The sequence below is a fragment of the Pimephales promelas genome, chromosome 22 (genome assembly GCF_988280905.1).
Source record: "Pimephales promelas chromosome 22, fPimPro1.hap1.1, whole genome shotgun sequence".
In the NCBI taxonomy this organism is placed as follows: domain Eukaryota; kingdom Metazoa; phylum Chordata; class Actinopteri; order Cypriniformes; family Leuciscidae; genus Pimephales; species Pimephales promelas.
The window spans coordinates 25278049-25304215 of NC_142790.1; the positions used below are offsets into that span (position 1 = coordinate 25278049).

Consider the following 26167-nt stretch of genomic DNA (forward strand, 5'->3'; position numbering starts at 1 on the left):
TTCACCTGTACATACACACGCCCACACCCACACGTACAGTAACCACACGGGTTTGAAGAAGGCACACGAATATACGTCAGCACGTATCACTGACTCCGATCAGTGAATGCATATATGCTTAGCGCTCACGTAAATGGGCGAGTGAGTTTAACAGTGAATGAGAGAGGGAGACTAAAATCAAGCACAGTTTAGCAGTGGGAAGGGTCAGAGTGTGAGCGGCAGGGGAGAGCGAGCGAGAGAGAGAGAGAGAGACATCTCCCATCTGTGTGTTTATTCTCTTTACAGTGTAAGAAAGGCAGGCAACAGAGAAACAGGCCTGAATGATGAGCTCAAGAGGGATTTTTACAGATGGGATGCGGTCCCTGCAGGAGATGCCAACCCTGTGACTTTCTTTTCTAATGATCCTCTCTGATCTTTGACGTTCCCTGCTTTCCCAGTACGCTTTCCCACCTGAGGAGTGTGTTTCCAGAGTTTCTCTCCTCTCGCAGACGGACAGAGTAAACTAAAGATGTCAGAGCTGAGCTCCAAAAAACAAGGATTTAAAAAATGCCGGAGTGCCACTTTCAGCATCGATGGCTACAGCTTCACCATTGGTAAGAACAGTTGATCAGGTATGTGTGTGTGGGTGTGTGTGTTTCGATGACCAGCACTGATTTTTTTTGTCTGTGTGAGCGAGCATGGAGCTGCTACAAGTGCCTTTACCATAAATTAGCCCATTTAGTTTGAGAGAACTCATTTTTTTTTAGGTCCACGTCAAACAGATGTCAATCCAACAGAACTTTACATCGTTTATGTTTAATGGTCGCAGAGATCTCAATGCTGTATATGAATAATAAAAATCAATCAATCAATAAAATAAAAATAATTATAATTATTATAGTTGTTAAATTGTTTTTATGAATAATAATTTCTTTCTTAATAATAATAATAAACATATAAATATGAGCTTAAGAATAGAAATTATTATTATTGTTAATTCATAATAACAGTAGTCATCCTTATTATTGTTATAAATTCTTTCTTAATAATAATTTATAAAAATATTACATTCTTAACAATAATAATAATTATTATTAATAATAAACAAAAATCATCATCATTTAAATTGTATTATTAATGTTGTTGTAATTTTTAATTAATTTAATATCTGCAAAGAAATATAATATTGATGCTTTTATTTTTAATTAAAAAGTTTCAGAACAATGACTGCTATCCAGTATAGTAATGTTGCGTCTGTTTTGGGTTAGTTTGAGCAAAAACACATTGTGGAAAATGCAATAAAAAAACACAAATAGACCAATCAAAACCTTAGCATGTGAAATCCATGGCATTTAATCATGTAATATTTTTTTAAATAAATTATTTTTAAATGAAGAACATTTGAAGCATGTTAACAAGATTAAGTAACCTGATACGTCAGTATTTAGTATGTTTTGAGCTATTAAAAGGGGTCATGGTCCATGTCTCTCAGACATGAGGGTGTAGTTACGGTGGTGTTTTTTTTATATATGTGAAGGTTTCAGAAAAGGCTTCAGAGAGATGTCTCAAGAAAACACCATCTTAACCCATGCACAAAGGTTTGGTAAATTGGTTGAAGACAGTTTGAGTTTGCATGCAAATTCCCTGTCTTCTGTTCTGTCATAGTAACAAGAAAGCAACAAAGTGATTGTGTCTTACAATCAGTCTCTGGGTGTCTCTGAGTCGCCTGAGTACAATTAGATTACATAAGAAACAACTTTTTTTTTGGCACAGAATGATTCACAATGCTCTGTGTCGTTCAAAATGCCTGAATTGGTTCAGTGCCCTGTCAGATGGTGATGGTTACGATATCAGGACGTTGATTTTCTGACGGGGTAAGCTGATTTAGGCACAGAACAAAGAGAGCGTGAACAGCAGACATGACAGTTGTGGTGGCAGAACATCGGATGGTGGTAATATTATACTCCTAAAAGGTCATGGGCTTATGTAACAGACCACAATCAGGAGATGAAGAAATGGAGAATCCACAGCGGTGCACAAATTGAAGGCATCAGGTTAAAAAAAGTGATCATTTGGAGTCCTTTTGTGACTTCTGTTTGATTGGATGAATTCTCACGGGAGCCTGTGTTTATCATTAAAGCAAAGCCCACACAAACAGTCACGCTTTTAAAACGCACAGTTTTCTCCAGTGGATCTCCCATGCTGCCTTTGCGATTACCGTCTCCATGGTCACCGGCGGAGGCAGGATGTGATGTCACGACCTAGTGATTCTTGCCTCTGCCTGACAATCAACCCCAACCCTTCCCGTCCCTAGAGCTGTGTGTCTGTGTTTGTGTGTGTGTGTGTGCTTGGGCAGGATGGCCAATGGGACCTCATTAAAGCACCTGTGGAGGCGTCAGTAAGGCTCCTGGGTCAGGTGTGGAGCCCTTAAGGAGACCCCAAATCTGTATGTTAATGATGTTAATATTATTATTATACAATATATATATATATATATATACACTCTAAAATACACTGGGTTGTTTTAACACAATTTTGGGTCAAATATGGACAAACTCAAACATTGGGTTAAAAATGTAAATTAAAAATGTAACTCAATGGCTGGGTTTGTCCATATTTTGGGTTAAAACAATCCAGCATATATACATATATATATTACTAAATAATATATAATACTAATTATAAAATAAATAATAATTATAGTTGTTGTTGTTATTATTAATATTATAATATAAATATAATATACATACATAATTTTCATAATTATATAATAATAATTTATTAGTGGCAGTAGAGTTGTTGTTGTTAATATAATAAAAAATATTTTATATATATATATATAATATTTTTCCATATATTATTTAGTAACACATATATATATATATATATATATATATATATATATATATATATGAAGAGTTCAGATGCAAAAGCCTCTAAGTGCCATTTGAAATTTTCTTCTAGAATGATCATTTTTATCAAGCTTGTAAATTTAATTTCAGTGATTTCACTTAAATGGCAATGATAATTACCTATTAATTGTTATTTAAGTGAAATTACTGAACTTAAATATACAAGTTTGATAAAAATCATCATTAAAGAAGAAAATTTCAAATGGCATTTAGAGGCTTTTGCATCTGAACTCTTCATATATATATATATATATATATATATATATAATTATACAAGTAATATTATAATAATTATTATTTACAATTACATATGATATATAAATAATATATAAATGTTTTACTTTATATTAACAATAAAAATTAAAAAACAATATGCAACAATAAGAACTCTATACAATACACACACATATAGGCTATATATATACACACACACACACACACACACACACACACACACACACACACACACACACACACACACATACAAATGCAGACTCATAGATATGGAGATCCAAGGCATTAAATGGAGAAAGGGGTCTTTGGTTACCTGAGGGGAGGTGTGGGTGATGGCGTGCGCCCCTCGCTGGAGGCCTTTCTGTCGTCAGCACATTAGAGGAGTCGTGTGAGCTGCCCAGGGGGAGTCATTATCTCTAATGAAGAGTCCTTCCTCTTCTCCTGAGTACTGACTCGCTGCATGGACAAACTCCCTGTGCTAAAGACTTCTCTCTGATTTCCCTCTCATTACCTCTGTCCCCCCGCAGACCGGCAGTCCCCACTTAACAACCTCTCGGTCTTTCTCATTCTCCAGCCCTTTTATTCACCTGTGGGATTCTCAGTGTTTCGATACTGTCTTTCGTTTCGTTAAATTGCTATTTTTGTTTACTTTTACTATTACTATTAACAGGCTGTTATCGTTAACACATAATAGCCTAGTATTTAAACATTTTTGTAAATTCAGTACATTTTATCTGAAATAATAATAATAAAAAATATGAATTAGAAAACGTAAACTAAATGAAAATTAGAAATATTGCATTGGCAACAAATTGAAATAACTAGATGAAAAAGCAATTATTTCACATGCACTTATGATATTGGCTATTCATTGGAATGGGTTCTATTTCAAATAACATTTATTCAATAATATATAGCATAATTTTATTGGGAGTTAAGTTTATACAAGAAATCTTAAATTTCATGTATTTAAAATATAACTATAGCATATTATTATGGTAGCCTACCTACAGAAAAGTTTAATCTAAATTAAGATCCTTTTTTATGCATGTTATACACTGTAAAACATTATATGATCAATAAGTTATGACAACAACATAATGTTTTTACATTGTTTTAACTCGTCAAAATAAGTAGGCTAAATCTTTTTGTAGTATGTAAGTTTAATAAGTATTTTTAAAGTCAGTTTAATGTAATTTAAGTTGAAATTACTCAAAAATTGAAGGCAGCAACTTTTTTTCAGTTTGATTTCTGAATCTGAGTGATTCACAAAAGCATCGGTTTCAATGAATCATTCAAAACAACGATTCGCTAACGTTATGAATCAATGCGCCACTTTTCCGCAGTTTCAGTGACTCGTAGCTGCTCATTTTCTGGATGCCTGCAACCTTTTGATGAGTTATTAGTTTTTCAAACCCTCTTGACTTGTGTATAGTAAACGGTGCTTCCAGCGGTCGTGTAATTAGTTCAGTGCAGTGTGGTTGTGTGGCCTGCGAGAGGAGCTGTCCGTTCAGTTTAAACAGCAGCACTTTTGTGTAAACAACACAGCTGCGTGTTGTCTTTGACCTCATGTGGTTTCTTTTACTCATCCTTCCTGAGGCCGTTTTATTGCTCAGAATCATTGAAGCCTCGACGGATTTTAACAGGGAACTTTTTCCCAGCAGAAATTCTTAAAGTAAACACATAAAAACCACATGTCTAATGTCCCCTCAGCAGCCGATAGCGTTTAAACCAGAGCAGAATTTATGTCTGCATTTATTGAAAATGTTGGAGGAGGACTGTGGGATTTTCAATGTCACACACATATCTGTGACCTTGAATTCCTCTTGACTATAAATCATCGTTTCTTGCATAAAACAGCATAAAACGGTTTTCTCTCTTCTGTTTTGTCCAGAGGACAGCCATTTTCATAAGTTAAGTATCAACTGTTTTCAGATGTGTATTATAAAATAAGAGGTGACAGTAACGTTACAGCGATAAATTGAATGTGGTCGGCATAGTTATCTAATTTGTGCGTTAATGCTAATGGTAAATTTTGTGTATATATATTTTACTGCATTATATCTCAGATAAACTGTTGAGAAGCAGCAGACTACAAAATTTAAGTTAGCTATGTTTAAGAGAAATCTCCTTTATGATTTTTCTCTTTTCTCTCTTTTGACTCATTCTCATCTCCCTCTCTCACTGTGGGGTAAATACCAAATTCCTAAAATATTCCACTTTTGTATTGAGTAAATTAAAACATCTTCTACTACAGTATATCATTATCCAATTACCATATCTTTAGCATATTCATGAATGATAGGCAAATAACACTGTGAGGGAAACGATTTATGCTTCGTCAATATGCATGCTGTAATGTGCATCAGGTAAACAACATAAACAAACAACATTACTTTTCTGTTTTTAATCTGAAAATCAATCTCTGTACTTTACGTTTGTTTTCGGAAACTCTGTGAGTGTGGTTGTGGAAAACTTGAAATTTGTGGCGAGGAAAAGTGACTTCTGATGATGAGTCATCATGATTGTTGAAGAAAGGTCTACATCACTCATCTGTCTGTGTTTTGTTCTTTCCCTCCACAGTGGCAAATGAAGCGGGAGAGAGCAGCTCAAGACCTCTGGCACGCTTCGCACGTGAGTTTGTACAATCAGACACGAGATTGAAAGCTGTTGACTTCACTTTTACTTTAGAATTGTTTCCTGCACAGTGAGACAACAGGTATGAGTGTGACACAGTAAAGTTCACAGTCTTCACAATCCCACGGGTCTGTGATCATAACAGCAATGAGAGGTGTTAGAAATCATTCATGTTGTCTATGTGCCACCTGAAGGCTAGGCTAGGTATGCGTACTGCATCCTGCCATGTTTGTTCATGGAGACTCAGTTTCGGAAATATTTATTTGTCCTAATCACCAGAGGTGTCTCTATATCTATTGTAAATTATTTCTATTGTCTACCTTTCTGTCTGTCTAACTATCTGTTTGTGTCTAATACTAATATTATAATATACAATAATATTAAGTGTCTATCCATCCACCCAAAACCCATCCATCCATCCATCTATCTACAAACCCATTCATCCATCCATCATCCATCTACAAACCCAATCATCCATCTACAAACCCATTCATCCATCTACAAACCCATTCATCCATCCATCCATCTATCTACAAACCCATTCATCCATCCATCATCCATCTACAAACCCTATCTATCTATCTATCTATCTATCTATCTATCTATCTATCTATCTATCTATCTATCTATCTATCTATCTATCTATCTATCTATCTATCTATCTATCTATCTATCTATCTATCTATCTATCCACTTACAAACCCAACCAACCATCCATCCATACACTTACAAACCCCTCCATTTATTCATCAACCCATCCATCCATCTACAAACCATCCATCCATCCATCCATCCATCCATCCATCCATCCATCCATCCATCCATCCATCCGCAAACCCATTCATCCATCCATCTACAAACCCATCCATCCATCAATCCACTTAAATACCCAACCATCCATCCATACACTTACAAACCCATCCATCCATCCATTAATACACTTATAAACCCATCCATCCATCCATCCATCCATCCATCTACAAACCATCCATCCATCCATCTACAAACCCATCCATCCATCCATCCATCCATACACTTACAAACCCAACCAACCATCCATCCATCCATCCATCAATCCACTTACAAACCCAACCAACCATCCATCAACCTATCCATCTATCTACAGTACAGACCCATCCATCCATCAAAAATACAGTAATATGAACTTCTTTGATTTTAAATTCATTTTACTTCTAAATTATTACATTCAAATTCGAATTTCAGTTCTGCCTTCTGTTCACTACCTCAATTAAAAAAATAAATTACATTTTACATTTTGCCCTCTTAATTGGTGTAGTTACAGCATCTACCAGCAGGGACTGTCTACCCAAAGTAACCAGCCAAACCATTACCTCTCGCCTACATGTTGGCAGAACAGAAAAATGACACAACATTTTCCTTCCCCAATCTTTCTATCTCTCTGTCTACTTTTCGCTCTGCCCCGGTCTTGCATTCTGTGGTCTACACCCCTCTGAGCTTTTGATCTCTGATTGTTGCATTAGGTTCCAAGTCACAGAATGCTTTGTGGAACGCCATCACAGCAGGCATCGGGATCAAGGACAAGGACAAGCGGGGTATCCTGATTGACCCGCGGAGTCCAGAGGAGATTCTAGCTGATGACCTGCCCTCTGTCGACAGTCCCGATGCCATGGAGAAGACCGCCATAAGGTTTGGAGAGAATCACACACCTCACTAAAACCTCTGAGTGAATCGATCTGTGCTGATATCTGCTCTCGATCAATCAGTCCAATCCACTTCCTTAACCAGCTCTAAAAGCACTGTAGGGTCAAACTGGTGAATGCTCAGATAGCAGGAATTATACAGTGATTATGCCGCATAAAGTGCTTTGCGTGTGCGTTTTCTGCTTATAAGCACAGCTGGCAGGCCTATATAGGATTATTGATTTGTTTAGGAGCTGTGGTGTCAAACCATCACTTCTGTCTCAGATCACAGCAGGCATTCCAGTAGTAAAAGACTACAGCCTTAAAAATGAAGGTTCCAGCTAGATCACAATGCTATGATGGATCTTTCAGCATTAATGAGATGATCATTTTTTTAACGACAAAAGAATATCCTACTGACTGTGTTTAAAAAGCATCCTAGAAATTAATTATGAAATTTTGAAAAATTCTGATTGAGTTGGTGTGTCCAAACTTTTGACCATACTTTTCATTTTATTTAAAAATCTGAAGCACATACTTAGATTTTTACATTTGTTGGTAAGGGTGATCTACAATTCCCTATTTCTCAATGGCGTAAACCCCAGTTTAACAGCAATTCAGTTAACCACCCTAATCCATTCCAATCCTAGTGTATCCCGAACGGATTTCAAATGGACGTCAGACGCATAAATCCTGTCATTGTGGCCTTCTGAAAGTGAATGACAGGAAAATAAATGATGAAACCGTGTGATATGTGGACTCAGCTGTCTGCTGGTGCGACCGGCTGTGTTAAACAGGGAGTCTCCAGTGGACTGTGATGTTCTGTATAGCGAGCAGCTCCTCATTAATCACCCTGTGAGAGGAAGGCAGGGGAGAACCGTATGGCATTAGTCCTGACGTCAGCACCAGGCATCGGCTGCTATAAATATCCACTGTAAAACTGTGCTCCAGTGAATCCTTAATGTTCTATTAGTGTGTTATTGTGCAGTTGGGGTGCTTGGGAAGGCACATTTGGCAGGTAAAGGGTGATGGGTTGCAGGTGAGAGAGTCTCCTCTTCCAGCTGAGAAGTAACCAGTCTGAACATGGCAGGACGGGATAGCACAAATGTGCCAAGCCATGTCATCAGATGTCCCATAGAGAGAATTTAACCCTTCACCAGAGAGATGCATACAATGGATGAACATATCGGATGACCAAAATGAACAATTAAAAAGATAGCTCACCCAAAACATAATATCTGTTCATATTGGCCACAAATGTCACAAAAAACGAATTCACTGAAAATCTTGTCCTTTTGAGAATCATATCAGCCTGATTCAAGCACACATATTTAACATTTTAAAAGAACTGGTCCAAAGAAATAAGTTGTCTTAAGTCCCCCTGTAGACAATAATTTGATCCCATAATGACGTTTAAACGTTTTTTTCATCTTGAAAAATAGCTCGAATTTAACTCTACACCCTTGCCTTTTATGAATATGCAAATGAGCCCCGCCTCCACTCACTCACACCAGCTCAGAGATCCACTCGTTAATGATCACACGTTGACCTGATTGGGTGACGTGAGAAACACTTGCGATTTCACACCGCAGTTATTGAGACTGTCTTTTGGTTCACCGCAGTTTTAAGGAGAAAATACTCAGTAATGGTGTTGACTCATGAATTTGTACATGTTTTGTCTTAAAGCATATTAAAAACACCACATAGACATGGAAACAACATTAAAAACTTGGTTTTCACCACAGGGGGACATTAACAGACTCATATAGAAAGTCCTCTGAAGAAATAGAAATCAAAATAACCTTTTTTTTAAATGTTGTACTTTAAACTTTTGTGGCCGTTCTCTGAACTAAACTAGTTGAAACAAATTAGATTGATTCGGTTTTCAGGTTAAACTCAGTCTATAGTCTCGATTCAATGGTTTTTGACTTAGTATTGATAACCTGCAATATAGTGCACGGGTTGTTTTGACTACTTTAAGACCCCAAAATACTTTTCGAACACAATCAGGCCGTCGGGATGTTCGCTAACAGCTGGAACGCTATATAACTTGAGTATATCGGGGCTTTATGGTGCTGTTTTTGGGTGAATGTGAGGAGTTTGAACTTAATTAAAAGGGCAAGGAGAGCACGTGCATCAATGAAGCACCTTTTGAGTGAGTGATTAGACAAGACCAGTCTGATCTTATATCAAACTGCCCCCCTCCCCCAGGATAAGACATTAAGATTGGCAGGGCTGTTCTTCCATTAGTCTTATCTGAAAATTGCATGACTAAAGAGTTGAACTGATTCAGCGTGACCCTCACAGATTGAGTGTCAGCCACATTTATTATTCTAATTTACTAAGAGGTGACTTTTACTCTATGACAGACACATTCACCTTTACACGACCTGTCGAGAAATGTTGAACACCCTGGAAATTTCTCCATGGATATAAATTGGTTCTTTTGGAGCTATGACATTTATATGTCATATGAAAGCTCAGATTTTTTTTTTATTCTGAATGTTTTTAATGTTGACAATTCTGTAGAAAATCGTTGTGAAATTTTGTGAATGGGTGCTGTGTGGTTGCTCCCGGTTTTCTAAGTTTTTATCAGGTTACTAGAGCAATCTTAGGCCCTGTCCACACTACTGCGTTTTCGTTTTACTATAGACCATTTTGCAAGATGTAAACAAAACTGGTCCAGAAGCACTTCCTGTTTCAGTTTTTTAACACTGCATAAAAGCTGGGATAAAATACAACCAACAGAACATATAAAACTGAATCAAAAAGTTAAACAAACATCTTTAAAAAAAATTCTTTAAATGTGAAATAAAGAAAACAGTTACAAACTGAAACAGGAAGTGTTTCTGGACCAGTGTTGTTTACATCTTGCAAAATGGTCTATACGCGCACGCAGGGATCTGATTTTTTCACACGGACCGTTGTTCAGGAAGCACACCATAGCACACAATCCTTTTTTTTTGTAATGTTGTATTAAGAAGACAAAACTAAGGCCAAATGGCCTTTACTATTTAAGTTTGTATTCAACGTTTTACATGTTATGGGCTACATGTAACACGTTTTACAGTAAATTGATTTAACTGTATTGTTATGTTGGCACTGGCACTTATAAACACTAAATGGGTAAAAATTGCAATAAATAGGCTTAGTTTTGGAGCCAAATGTTGGAGTTGGAATAAATACCTCTAAATAAAAGTCAAACACCTTATCATTTTCATTATACATTATTTGTTTTGGTTGTTTAAGAACACACCCAAACAAATTATCCGATTACTCGATTAATCGATCGATTAAGTGCTAGTTTAATCGATTACAAAAAGAATCGATAGCTGCGGCCCTAGCGCCATCGTTTCTAAAGTCCTTCATTTTGTCCCGTCTTCACTAAAATGCCCTCCAGAGATTTCTCTGTTTTAGGTCTTCGTTTGTTCCGTTTTTGTCTGGACGGGAGGTGGAAACGTAGCAAAAGGACTCCGTTTTTAAACGAAAACGCAGTAGTGTGGACGGGGCCTTAGTAGATGCTAGATGATTGCTGGCTAAAGTCATAAGAGCCCAGGTTCCTCCTTCAATGCAAGTCTAAAAATGGTTTATTCCAAATCTTTCTTAACTATCTGTCTATTTTCTCCTGCATGGAAAACAGACTGCAGTCATGCACCTATGCATTTTTTCCTTTCTAATGATGTTGTTTGGAGAGGATTCATTTCTCGCTCCATTCTCTCTCTCTCTCTCTTTCTCTTTCTCCCTCTTTCCTCTGGAGCAAATTCATGTGTAACACAGCAGGCCGAGGTTCATCTCCTCTGAATGAACTCATTACGTCTGAGGTGCGAGACACAGCAGGATTTTTTTTTTCAGGAGAGTGTCTGTTTCTCCTTACATCAGCTGCCCCCGATGGCTCTCTCGACTTATGGATGTTTTGACCTTTGCACGCCTCCGATCTTTAGCCGGGGCTCGGGGGAGCGTACATAGGTGGACGTCCCATTCTCATCTGGTTCAAACGGCCTGCGCGCCTCCAGTTTTCTTTCGATTATCGTTGCTCTTTTAGCCAAGCTTTCAGCCGTCTCTCTGATAGGTCTGTAGCAGGCAGAGCTCATTTTAGTGGAGAAACCTAATTTTCCAGCTGAGTGCGGCTCCGTTGAGTAGAATGAACTGAGTGAATGAAAGCGAGATTGAGGGAGATCTTACAGGAATGCAGGGAAACAGGACGGCTGGCGAACAGCAGCTGGACAGGTGCCAGTCGGGCTAGTTAGTCCAGCTGGGATTGAGGTTAAAGCTCAAATATAAATCATTTAACTGTGGCATTAAAGGTTAAGTTAATGCAAAATGTCTTTTTAATTTTCTTTCTTGGGTGAATTATCCCTTTTACCCTATAAAGCCAACTGTATCATATTTGAAACAAACATTTGTAAGGCATGATCATTTCAACACGATCTGCATGGCTTCTGTCATCTGATTGATATACTTTTTAGAAAGTAAAAGGCCTTTTGGTATAATTGTAAAATTATTACAGAAATCTTTACAGATTTTTTTTAAGTAAATATAAGAATAACTTTGTTTGTAATATTTCAAGATGGATTGTTAATGGACTGGAGCTGCCTAGGTTTCCTTAATCATCCATATTTTTTGATTATCCATATTTAAAAAAAAAATCCATATATTATAAAAATCATGTATTAATGTGAGTATCAAATATGAAAGATCAGGCTTTTGAGGAATGTTTATTTGTACATCTTTCAGTCACCATTCAGCTTCATAAAATCAAAAATCAAATAAAGATCAAAAAACTAAGCATTTAAATATCATCTTACTAAGACATTATTGGGCGAGACATGACAACTGATGCATGTGCTTTAAATGCATTTAATATAAGTTGTCTGTTATTTTGTTTTTTATTTCTGAACTCATTGATTTAAATTACAAGCTATCATAATTATATATGGGGTAAATATATGTCAACATTTTTGCTTAGTTTTGACCTCTGAATAAAATTGAGGCCTTTTTTCCCTCCTCAAGCTCCGTATTCTCCTAAATCATACTAATAAAAAATAAAAGCCTGATGTATCAAATATGATACTCAACAAAACAGAAAAAACACATATCAAACTTTTCAAATTTTGTCTAAAGGTTCAATAAACGAAAAGTTCGACTTTTCTGACTTTTATTTCATATTTTAGGTTAAATATTTGTTTCTATTCAAATGTAGCCATTTGCAGATTGCTTAATTAAAATTCAGCGTATTGATGGGCAGTGCATGTAGGGTTATTAATCACCTGAAAATGATATCTCCAACCTTTCTTTTCAAAGCTTTGTTTATCCTGTCGTTCTTCCACAAAGGAGGCCCTGGAGAGTATTTGTTTTCTCTGACCTACAAATCTCAAAGAGCAGAGGCTGTCATGTTTAGGGGGCTTGTTACTCAATATGAGTGTCTCCCCTGCAACCCCCCACAATAAGTCACCTGACCTGCCCGGTGCAGACCCTACTGTGAGCTGACGGGATTAAAAACTCAATAATTCATGCACTGGCTGGATGTTAATTAGCTTGTCCGGTCGAGCTTTGTATTTGTGTCCTTTGGCTTTGTGGTGCCCTTGAATTTAAGGTAGTGGATATCACTAGTCAAGTTGTTATTGGTGTATAAGACACAGAACTTTAAGAACGTAATGACTGCAAGTTTTCATTGGCTGATTTGAGTTTTTTTGGGGGGTCATTTTCTGTCAACTGTCAGGGCTGTCAAAATTACCGCAGCTTCTGTTTTTTTTTTCTTTTCTAGCTAGCGTCATGGTAGGCTATATGAACACACTATCAGGCGCCATAACACATAAAAGAGAATTCGGTAATCGGCGCGTTGTATGTTAAACGGCTGTCTGCGCACAGAAAGCCGCTTCCCAGGTTTTAAAGTGACAGCAGCCTAATAAACATGTTGCAGTCTGTCTCATTGATGTAAATCAAAGAACAAAAGACAAAGAGAAAACTCTCACTGCTCTTCACTGATTAAATTTTGTAGGATGAAATAAGAGTTAATCTATATTTAATTGATAGTTTATGCATATACAAATTATAGTTTATGTGTTTACAATTTAAGATCGTGTTAAAGCTGCAGTCCGCAGTTTTTCCTCTTTGTCGCCATCTCTGTTCGAAATTTGTATACAGTTTTTCAAAGCCAAATACAATTTAAAAATAATGGCTTTCAATACGTTGAATGACTATTATTAATGGCTAAGATTAAGAAGAAATATTTTTTAATAGACTGTGCAATTAATTAGTTTATTTTTTAATCAATTGACAGGACTAATATACAGTATATGTGTGTGTGTATAATATATATAATTTTTACAATAACATTTAATTAATAAATAAATGATGCATATTTGCAATTAATTGCATACAAATGTACACTTTATATAATGTATTTATAATGTATATATATACATAATATATATATAATACATATATATAAAAAATAATGTATATACATTATTTTTTATTATATATGGTATACAGTATATTATATATATATAAATATATATATATATCTTTTTTATAGTGTATATATATATATATATATATATTATAAAGTGTATATTTTTATATGAATTCATGTTTATTTTTGCAATTAATATGCACTATATATATATATATATATATATTTATATGTCAGCATGAATATTCCAAGGTGTATACAGTACAAAAATTCACTACTTGGTTTTAGTCACATAACACTTTCAATTATTTTTTAATGAACTGGGAATTTTCCGGTAGGTCATCAATCTACACAGGCAGACCAATGACTGCATGATTAGATATGCCAGCAATGTTAATTAATAATGCAGATATATTCATTTCTTTTTCTCTCTCCCTCCCTCCCTCCCTCCCTCTCCCTTCATTCTTATTTATACTATTATGTTCTTGCTAAATGAATTGAGTGAAAGGAATGATGAAGCCGATAAAATTTCAATTACAGAATTCCTAACATAAGCAATTAATGCCATTGATTGTTTGGTTACAGGTCAGACTTATCTCTCTGATGATTTCCTGTAGTTCGCCCACTCCATCTTGTTGAAGAACACACTGCATTCTGTTTATCTCCCCTCAGAGGTTTTCATTTTCGTTGTCTGTTAAATATTCATGTCTGGATCTGTTGCTGTTTGCTTTCTACCTGCATATTTGTTTTGGTAAGGTCAGATTTGAATAATTCTATGCAGTCATGCTTTGTGCGTGTTTTTCCCATTACTGATTTAAAAAACTCCATCTCACAACATCCAACTGTTAAAACACCCTTAACAGCCAAAGGGGTAATCCATCGACCGGAAGTTGAAGCCTCGCGGGAGCTGCCATCTTGTAGCAGAACTTCACTTGCGTTAGCATTCCCATTGACTCCCATTCATTTTGGCGTCACTTTGACGGCGAATAACTTTACATCTGAGGCGTTTGAAGACCCCATTTGTCCTTTATTCATTTCTAAAGAAATGCTCCATTACCTTGTAGCTTATGTTATGGCCCCGTAGAAGCAGTTTTAGTGAAAGTAAGCTAACGATTGCGATTCTACCCACGCAACTCTCTGTCGCACAGTAGAGAGATTACCGTATGGACAGGAGGAGAAGCTCGCGGGCAATCAGGGAAACGTGGAGGCAAAATGACAAAATAAAAAGCTGTATGCCATTATTTATGAATTTTTGAAGCTCAACTACAATTCATCGTGACGAGGAGCTGTCAAACATCAAAAATCTTGAAAGTATCACATGTGACTTGCACTTAGTTGTTTCCCAAGTTATACTGGATTTTTTTGAGGAACAGATAAGTCATTATTGTCTGATCATTTGGATGGACAGTATATGTTTTATTAATGGCAGAACATTTATTTGAGTTAAACGTTCTCATAAAAAGTGCTGAGAGAGATTTGGTGAGCCAGATATCCACATAGGAAAGAACATGCCGAGTTTAAGCTTTTATGATGAACTGTTTTAATATAATTCAGCATTACAGCTTGGTTCATTGCTCCATCTAGAACACAGTGTGATTTCATTTTTAATGCTTACATCTGCCATTATCTGGTTATTTCCTAATTTTCATGGGCTTTCGATTGATCGATCGATCATTCATTCGTTATTACTGAGTTGAGGATCGTACAGACGTGTCACATTCAAGTTCCCTCTTGACATGCTTTACAAATAGCAAATCAAGTCTTAGCACACAGCATCTGTTTAGATCATTACCATAATTATGAGTTGTAGGAAAATTAGTTTCTTTAAATGTAAACCATTTTTCCTTCTTTAAGAGATTAAATATGGCTCACGTGTATTTAATTAATGTGCACAAAAAGTGTTTCTTAATCTTCTAGGTTAAATTTGGGTATTCTGTCTGTTGAAATTGTTTTTACAATTGAATATATTGTAATATATTCAATTGAACAAATTACAATTGAATTATATTTGTGTGTGTCAGAATTATTTTTAGTGGTAATCATCTGTGGGCTTTTTGTGACATTAAATTTCATAATTTGTGCCACCTCTAAACACACTGTAAAAATGAATATGCTTTATCTAATCAATAATCAATTGTGGCAACAGATTACAAACAATATTATTAATGAAATTGAACAAATTTGAAATTTTAATTATTCCTTAAAAGTTAACCATTTAAAAATGAGTAAAGTAGAGAAAGAATAACAGACAGACGTCAAAGATTAATTAAGAACTCTTTATTTTAAATTGCCAACATTGAAGACACCTGATGTTAACAAGCAGAATCACTGAAGGAGAAAATCGTCAGTTTAAAACAAACCTAAAACAAAAACTGATCACCATAATGGTGACTTAAACATATGTTTTTTGTTGTTGTTTTTTTTGGTTCGTTTTACTCATTTTAAACGGTTAACTTTTAAGGTATTAATTTGATTAATTATTACTCAATTCTATTGTTAAATTGAATTAATAATATTGCTTGTAAACTGTTGCCACAATTTTTTTGATTAGATAAAGCGCTTTCATTTTCACACTGCACATTTACGGGAGTAAAATGGGTTGGGAACACTATATCTCATTACAAAAATCATATGTTTATCTGCATGACACTAAAGCCTTTACTGTATTGCCAAAAACATACAAATATTGTTCCAGTGTAATGTGTCGTATTGGAGTATTATTTGGCTCAAGACTCAATGTGTTAATGGAAAAATTCACTGCTCTCTGAACTCATCTGATTTCAACTGATTCCCTGTGATCACCAAAAGCAGTATGAATCCCATGCTCAATTCAGTGGTCATCGTCTTGGTCACACTTCTCAACACCTACCATCTTCCACCTACACCTTTCCCCTTTCATATCTCTCATCATCTACTATTTCTCACCTGACGTCCTTCACTTCAGACTTTCAAGTCTTGTTCGGTCTTATCCTCATTGATTCGATTCATTCTGGTCAATAAAGCTCACTTCAAACTGCCCACAGCTCAAACGACAAAGAATAATTTCCTTCTTGACTTTTTTAAAGTCATCATAATAATTAATTATCCACATATGCATCAAAGAAGAATCCAAACAGAGCAGATGTTCTGTTGAGCGTCAGATGCTAATGGAGTGCGGTTAACCACCATCAAAACGATTCGATCTAATGATGCTTTAGTCTAAAGCTCAGTCGGATATTAATGCTATCTTGATTTAACTGAGTGGGTTGTGGCGTCCTCCCTTTGCTGTGCCAGTCCATTGTGTTTCCAGTTGTTGTTATGAAGATATCATTTGTATTTTCACGTCAAGCCGTAGCTGGTATTTAGTCAGAGAGACAATCTCTATGCTCGCCATCTGCTGTTTTACACACAGTGACATTTATGAGCAAGCACTGCCTCTCTTTGTTTAATACAGCTGGGTTTTTATATTTCTCATTGTTTACCTTATGGTGGACAGATATTTTTATACAGAATGTGCTAGTTTCACTGTATTTGCGGTTTTTCATTCACAAAGCCGTCTGAAGGGCTGAGTCTACTCCAAAATACATTACAATATTGTAATGTATTCCGATTTCACATTGCCACTGTAAAAAGTGCATATTTTTACCTAGTTATACTAGTTTACCCCAAAAATACTTTTATTTTCTTGTTATCTTGGTTGTACCTTTAAAGTCAGCATGAAATTGCTTTTTGCAGCCTATTTTATTTGTGAAACATTGTGAAGTGAAACAGGATAATCGACATGAAAACATAGGGCGATACTTGATTTCATCTGAAACAGATTGGATGATAAAAAGTGGTCTTTTGGTGGTTGAATAGGAAGGCTTGTTGATATCTGAGAGCTAAAACTGAAAGTGTCTGAGACAGACACATGTTTTTGGAAAATGTTTGCCATTATATTACTCGCAGAAGATGTTTGAAGAGTTCAGATGCAAAAGCCTTTAAGTGCCATTTGAAATTTTCTTCTAGAATGATCATTTTTATCCAGCTTGTATATTTAGGTTCAGTGATTTCACTTAAATGGCAATGATAATTACCTATTAATTGTTATTTAAGTGAAATTACTGAACTTAAATATACAAGTTTGATAAAAATCATCATTAAAGAAGAAAATTTCAAATGGCATTTAGAGGCTTTTGCATCTGAACTCTTCATTTTATTTTAGAAAATAAATGTTGATTTCACATTAAAGAGTGTGCATTACAGGAGCATTACAATTTACAACACGATTACACAATATAACCACTTAAAATTAATAGTGTTAATAGTGGGTTTTAATTCAACACTTATTTAAGGTATATGTAAGGGATAATCCACATGGAGAAGGATTCAAATTGTAAATTACATTTATTTTGAATGAATGAATTGTAGCATTTACTTGAATTCATTGTCGAGAGAGAGATGCATAAGCGAATTACCTGAGTCTGTTCAGCGTCTCTCTCATGCCCCTATAATGCTATTTTAAAGGTTCCTAATTTTGTTTTGGAGGTCTCCTTCAACAGGTTTACATACATCACTTCAAAAAACGTTTTTTTCATGGTATACACTGCACATCAACACATTTTTCAGTGATTCTCGAACGACTCGTCCGAGGATTCATTCATTCATTCATTCTCTCTAAACCCCACCTTTTTGAGAGCCTACTCTGCTCTGATTGGCCAGAGTCTGTTGAGATTGGGCTAACGTTTACAGTGCGTGTCGGAAATGAAACTGAATTTAAGCTCCGGAGTCTTCCTAAAGCTCAGCGGTTGTACAGTAACGATTGCGTCGATTTTTACCAAATCAATCCAAGCGAAAACCGCGTCTTCTCGACATATATACAACACGAACCAGCTTAGGTGTTTGAAGGTGGGTCAAAGTAGACGCTGTTCGCTGTGAAGACCATAGGCGAGGATTATGCAAATGTGCTACCACGTTATGTACGCAGGATCACTGAAGTGAGACTGGAATTCCTGACGACTCGTTTAGGTGGTTCTGAGTCGATTCTTTCTTTTGGAAGACAATAATTGTATTTATCGTGCACTTTCTACTTTACAACTTTGGCGTTCACAGACAGCTATATTACATATTGCACAAAAAAAGCATAATGGGGCATTTTAACAATAAAGCTGTGAGTTTATTGCACGGTGTGGTTTTCCTCCACACCTTCCAGACAATCAGATTCGAGTATTCACACAGCAAAATGAAAAAATCTTTTTCCGAGTCAATTCGTTCATTTCGTTCGTTGAATGAATCAAATGACATGAAAAAAGATTCGTTCATTTTGATGAACGAGTTCGAACCGGAGAGTCACGAACGCGCATCACAGAACAGAGCAAGGCGACCATTTGAACTCATAAACTTTGTTAGTTTTTTTTTTTTTAAATGAGTGATCGTTTCGCTTGATAAGACCCTTATTCGTCGTCTGGAATCGTTTAAAGCCCTTTGAACAGTTTGCAGTTTGCACTGAAACTCTCATTTGGACCTTGAACCGTTTGGTTACCAGTTCAGTCCATTATATGGAGAAAAAACCTGGAATGTTTTCATCAAAAACCTTAATTTCTTTTCGACTGAAGAAAGAATGACATGGACATGAGTAAATTATCAGCAAAAGTTTTTTTAAAAAGTGAACTACTCCTTTAATACTACCTTTTCCCTCCTGTTACCTTTAGCCTCTCGCTCAGTCTCAAACACATCATTTATACTCTAGAGACATCCTCTCCTCCAAGTCCGCCTCTTTCAACTTCTTATCTCTTTTTTTCTCTCCCTCCTGTCCTTTATGTCTCTCCACTCATCCCAGACTGTGCAGCACTCCATTGCATTGGTTTTATTCTTCATTTGTATGTGTGGCTGCATAGAGCTGAGACTCTGATACAGAGATCAACAGCAGTTGTTTAATCCCCTCCCCTCCTCCTCCTCCTCCTCCTCTTCCTCTCCACTGCCTTATATTCATGAGGAGGAGAGAGCGGCCCCCTGCAGTGCTGCCATACGCGCTCCTCTCGGCACACCTGACCAGAAGTGGTGACACAAGCCCACAACCACACACACACACAGAGAGAGAGAGAGGATGAGGGACGTGCTACAGCTGTCTCTGTGACACACTCGGCGTCTGCTGCTGCTGCCTCTACAAACTGCCTCTGCGTCCGTGCTGTCCAGATACAAACTTGTTCATGTCGTTTTGCCTGGTCGACTTTTTTGACATGGAGTCCCCCACCAAAGAGATTGAGGATTTCGAGAACAACTCTCTGAAGTACCTACAGGCGGATCAGATTGAGAAGATCTGGCTCAGACTGCGAGGACTGTGAGTAGAGTTTCATACTTTTATTCTCTGCATGAGTAAGCAACATGTTTATGACTCTGAATTTGACTAAAACATTCAAAAAAGAGCACAATGATAATGGGAATATTAAATCTAAAAGTGCATGAATAATATTATAATAAAATATGTTTATTGTGGGGTCACTGTGAGGACATGGATTAAATAAAATAAGAATATACATTGCAAAGAGTAAAAGAATATGAAGAAAAATTGCACAATAATAATGGTAATATTTTATAGTAATATGAAGTATGCAAATACATTAATTAAGATAATGTATATTTTAATACAAATGTTTTTTTTCAATGTGAGGTTATTAACAGTAAAAATAAATAAGAATGATACATTACAAAGAGTAAAATAGTAAAATAATCATTTTAATTAATAATAAATAATTTAATCAAAACTAAGATAAAAAAATAAAAATATATTTTGTATTCGGCGTTCTCGTGTGATGGCGGCATATTTGTGAAAAGGTCAGGGTTAACGGGTCACTTTCAACACTAACATCCTCTTCATGTGTGGCTCGGTTCCCAGACACAAAACCAGCCTCATCTTCCATTAAAAGTGTTTCAAGTTGATCAACATTTAAAAACTAGACTTCAAATGGATCTAGCATATTAAAACTAAACAATTGCAAAGCGCACATATTTGTGGAGGAATTACGGAAGGGAAATGTAATGTTTGAACTTTCCACTGAATCTAGATCATGTAAATAATGCAACTAAATAGAAGTTGCATTTTTGTTTTTGTTTTGCATGTTTTCTTTCATTGATGTCATGTGATCTGGAGGCGAAGTTCAGGTGCTAATGTTGCAGAAAAACATGCCCGCGTGCTCACGACTACGTGCCATGAAATATTTGCATGTGCAACTTATTTCCTATCGCTGTCTCATTTCTTGCCAGAAAAAAAAAAAGAAGCTTATTCTGAATTTATTTGGACCGTAATGACCGTGTATGTTATCATCACGGGGGGATTTTATTGTTTGCCGTTGAAGGGATTGATCTAATCCCTCACTGTGTCATTCCACATTAAGCTGCTGAATGCCAATCCCGGTTATAAACAGCAAAATATCTTCCAGGATTCGTTTTAGATTTATGACAACTGCGTTCACCGTGATGGGGGAGTTGCTGTCAGCCTGGGGTCTCTGAACCCAGATGGGGAAACAAGACAGCTGTTATCTGTCCTGAAACAAGGACATTCAACATTGTAATAATGACACTGGTCAAGATCTGGGCGTTGTTCGGGGCGGAATTGAACCGAATGAAAACAAAGTCGTTCTTTTTCCAGCTTTATTTCCCTTTTAACCCCGTTTTATTGAGCGTATTAAGAATTTAATTGTGCCCTTGGCGGCTCCAAGGGAAATGAGACCCATGTCGACACCATTGGACACACACACACCTATAAAAGTTTAAGGCTGTAATAAAGGCAGGCGCTCTTCGCGGTAAGAGCAAAGAGAGAGGTTTCGATGATGATGAATGAAGAATGTAAGACGAAAGACAGTAAGCTTAGGGTAAAGGTTAAAGGTCACTGCACATTCATATCCACTCAGAACACTCATCTCTTTTCCGATCACATGAATAGCAGCAGTGGAGCTGAAGGTGATGTCATCAGTCTCTAGGTTGACCAATCAGAGCGTCTGTCTTCATATGACTTGAGAGCAGCTGCAGTTCAGATATTTTACCAAAAGCTGCTTTAAAAGAAGTGGCATTTCCTCTCTACGTGCAAGACAGAGCGAGCATTCATGAACTAAATGGATTTAGATGACCAAATGTTCAGATGTCCGTCATAAAAGGGTCATTGTTTTCCTTTTTTACAGAAACGTCAAGGATGCCTTATGAAACAAGCATTTGCATTGATGTTAATGAAGAATTTTTTTTATCTGAACTATATATATATATTAGGGCTGTGCAAAAATTAATTGCGATTAATCGCATCCAAAATAAAAGTCTGTGTTTACATAATACATTTGTGTGTGCTGTATATAATTATTTTGTATATATAAATACACACACATGCATGTATATATTTAAGAAAATGTGTTATTCATATATAAAATATTTAGATTTATATAATATAGATTTTGTATTTATATATATATACAGAATTTAAGCGCAAATAATTCTTAAATATATACATGCATGCATAGGTATTTATTTATACAAAATAATTATATACAGCACACTCAAATATATTATGTAAACACAGACTTTTATTTTGGATGCGATTAATCGCAATTAATTTTTGCCCAGCCCTAATATATATATATATATATATATATATATATATATATATATATATATATTGAATATATTGTTAACTCTGATTACCAGTATGTGAAATTAAATATGGGAGACTGTGACTAGTGGTCATTCTTATAACTGCAATGAATACGTCAGAGTGGGATATTTTTTTTTTTTCAATTTTTTTATATAGACACATGCATTAAAATAAGCTATTAACTTTTTATACATTATTACCCTGTAAAAAGTTAGTTTACTGATTGTTTTTTTATAAAGTTGGACACCATGTCATTTTATATGGAGTAAATTGTGTCACAATGAGAAGCATCTGTTTATAGACTCTGATTCGGGAAGATGTCGTCTAATGTCTTTGAAATCTGAAATTAAATATAAAAATATGAAATTGAAATTTGAAATATGAAACATAATGAAATAACAAAGTAACACAAGAATATTAAACTATTGTTTTGGCCAAAAAATATTGGAATTAATCCTAAATTCTAAAAAATGACAATATATAAATACAAATAAAAATTTGACCTGACATTTATTACATTGTTGCCATAGTGTGGAACAAGTACTGTCATTTTAATTTGATGGATTAAATTAAAAAAAGAAAGATCCTGTTTTAAGATAAAATTACGTGCATGTGTATTTGGACTTTTGACCCAAAATCTTAAAGTTGCTGTGAAATATCCATGCTTGACAACTAGCCTAAAGGCTTTATGCACTGAATTGAATGTGCGTTTACCCAAACTGAAATGTCAATTTTATTTTTTTATTTTTTTTGGTTTCAGGCGAAAATATAAGAAGACGTCACAGAGGTAAGATGTTCACTCTGACTGGTGTGAATACGACAGATCTCATCATCTCAACGTGAATCATGAGCTGGGAAAACGAGCTAATAAAACTGTATAAACTGATGGGTTTTTTTCCTGCTTGAAATTGGCTATAATCAGAAACCAGGTGTGTATGATTCTGTTTCAGGTCAGCAGATCCACATCTGTTGTACGCAAGTATGGTCACAGTTTCCTGATGTGTTGTGTGCTAAAAACAGAGACCAAAAGAAGGACAGGGTTTTGGTATTGTGTTTAATTACTGGTTGTCAGTAAGAAATAAACATCAGTTTTCTTTCATTACCACAAGTGAATGGGGTGCAGTTGTGCATTAGCATATGAGAACTAAAAATTACTGTGATGGTACAGTGAAGGTTTTAGATGGTAATAGCCTACTTTGGTACCATGCCAAAGCATTTTCATAGTACTCATCCATGACATTACCATTTGATACCTTTACTATACCATAGTACTTTCTGTGTGTACTACTACCATAGCACTATCTGTGTGTACGGATATAACTCTTGTATATATCAGTGTAGGTGTGTTTATATTTCAATGTGTATGTGAGGAAAACACTCAAGCACAATGCAAAAAGCCACACACGTCCTTTGACATCAACAGAGACTAAACAAAATGAGCTCTAACCGGTCAGTAATGACTTTGATCTAGACTGTGTGTTCTCTCTCTCTCTCTCACACACACACACAGACATAAACAGCCAGCAGTAGATACCTGCCCTGCCCTTCTCACTGTGTCGTGTGTGTGTGTGTGTGCGCATGCATGAGAATGTCTGTTTGTCAGGCTTTGATGGTTTGGAATGGCAGTGATTGAGATGTCATAATTGTGTGTGTGTGTGTGTGTTTGTGTGTGCAGGGCTGGAAGGAAGTATGTGTGTGTGTTTTTGAATAGGGCTTGAGGGATATATGCTTTATGAGTCCTTAAAGGTGAAAGGTCACAAGCCGTTCAGACATCAGATCACATTTTTATCTCTCTTGATAATTTTTGTTTCACCAAACCCGGTTTATGATCTTATTTTTGTGTGTGCTTGTGATGTTTAAGTCTGAAACTGCAGACACCTCTTACTAGCAACTAGATGATCATGAGCATAATTGTATTTCTCGTCATGTCTTTAAAATAATAAGCACTTACTTTTTACTACAAACATTCCGATCAAAGAAAAAGTAAAATTTTCTGACTTTTTTATGACTTTTTTTTAATACAAATGTTGGTAGAAACTGACAAGCTATTATTTATCATTTTTAATATATTATTATTTAAATATATTTGCTTACATAATCTCTTATGAGTAATATTATTTCTTTAAATAGTTATTTTTTATTTATTTTATTATTATTAAAACAAATTGTTTGGTCGCTTTATATGTGGGCGTGGTGATGGCGCAGTGGATAAGACACATGCCTTTGGTGTGAGAGACCCGGGCTCGAATCCACTTTGGATAAAAGCGTCAGCTAAATGAATACGTGTAAATGTCCTTTAAACAATCTTTTTCTAGATTAGAGGTAACTGTTGGCCATAATAAACTCCAGCGAGGACTAGACATTATATTGGCTATAAGATTGAGTGAGAACATTTGATAAGAATCAGCTTTAATCAGCATTGTCCTAATTATTTTCTCGTGTGTGTGTGTGTGTGTGTGTGTGTGTGTGTGTGTGTATATACATTCAGGCATGGGAAGAGATGACGTTTTCTCAGGCGAAATACGGCACTGGTGGGGCTGTTCGTGGCAGCTGTTTAATTTGATGTAATTATCACCGTCACTCTATTCCTTCACAGGATTTATGTCTCCTGATGATCTCTGTTGAGTCACGAGGGATCCTTGCATGTTCAAATGCATCTCTCTCACACACTGCAATAGATTTCCCATTAATGTATAGTTTTAATATAGTCAAATCAGCCCAGTTCAGGCAACATTATTGACATTGAATGCCAGTTGGATATAGTTTTGATTGCAAAAGAGTGTGTTGTCGTATGTTTATAGCTTCAAGAGAAACTATATTCTAGGTCAAATTCAATTGGGTCACAGGGTTTGTGGTTTTTGTAGTGTTGGCTGGTCTGTGACACACTAACATTGTGGTTTAGGCTCAGAACTAAATGAGTCAGGCTTGGTGACTAACTGTGAGCTAGTTCGGCATGCAAATTTGAGCCACTTCAACATTTCTAAAATAAACAGCTAAAGATATTCTTTTAAAAATACAATCTGATTATATTACTCATTCATTTAGCTATTATTAGTTATATTTCACACTGTTTTAATGTATTAGATGCCTGAAAAAGGCACTCGGCTGGTCATTCCCTTATAAACCTCTTAGCATTCATTTCTCAAAAAGATTCTGTCTGAAGGGAAGTAGGAGGATGTTCTTTTGATTTTAAAGGTGGCTGGTCAGGTTTGGTTCACGATTGCTGTGTTGAACTTCTCAGATGTAGTTGAAGAGATGTTGAGTGTTTGGTCAGTGCAGATTTTTAAAACATATGGCTGCACAACTGTTAGATTATAATCACAAATTCAGAAATGTTTCTTGAGCACCAACTCCTCATGTTACAGGGACACTGAAGAATGATGCAAAAAAAAAATCAGCTTTGCAATTCAGGAATAAATTACATTTTAAAATATATTTAAAGGTGCTATATGGAGCTTTTCTGCTAAAATGAATCCTTTTTTGTTGCGTGTGTGTGTTGAAGGGGTTGTAATCTCACATTACAATGATCCACTTGTCGGGTTTTCGCTACCTCTGAAGGCCAGTATTCCTGTTTCTATGTGAAGTGAAGTCTCCGGGTCGGATTTTCAGCACGCTACCGAGCCTCTCTCCTTTTTATATACAGTCTATTCCACGCGAACGACATTAGTCTGATAACACCAAAAAACTCCTGCCTCCACAACACACACTCCAACACAAACTCCATATAAATATA

General features: G+C 35.9%; 1 protein-coding gene across 5 annotated transcripts in view; it reads left to right on the forward strand.

Moving 5' to 3' along the window:
- Nucleotides 1-277: 277 nt before the first annotated feature.
- Nucleotides 278-26167, forward strand: part of pde1ca (phosphodiesterase 1C, calmodulin-dependent a) — a 73417-nt gene continuing 47527 nt past the window's right edge. For 3 of the 5 annotated variants that reach the window (XM_089125607.1, XM_089125608.1, XM_089125609.1), the window contains exons 1-3: nucleotides 279-593; nucleotides 5709-5759; nucleotides 7265-7430. In XM_089125607.1, coding sequence (XP_088981733.1) covers nucleotides 509-593; nucleotides 5709-5759; nucleotides 7265-7430 — 302 coding nt within the window. In that variant the 5' untranslated portion in view covers nucleotides 279-508. Of the gene's footprint in view, nucleotides 594-5708; nucleotides 5760-7264; nucleotides 7431-19805; nucleotides 20137-23194; nucleotides 23222-26167 lie in introns of those variants that run through there. The other 2 variants (XM_039684915.2, XM_039684919.2) reach the window with 2 other exon arrangements.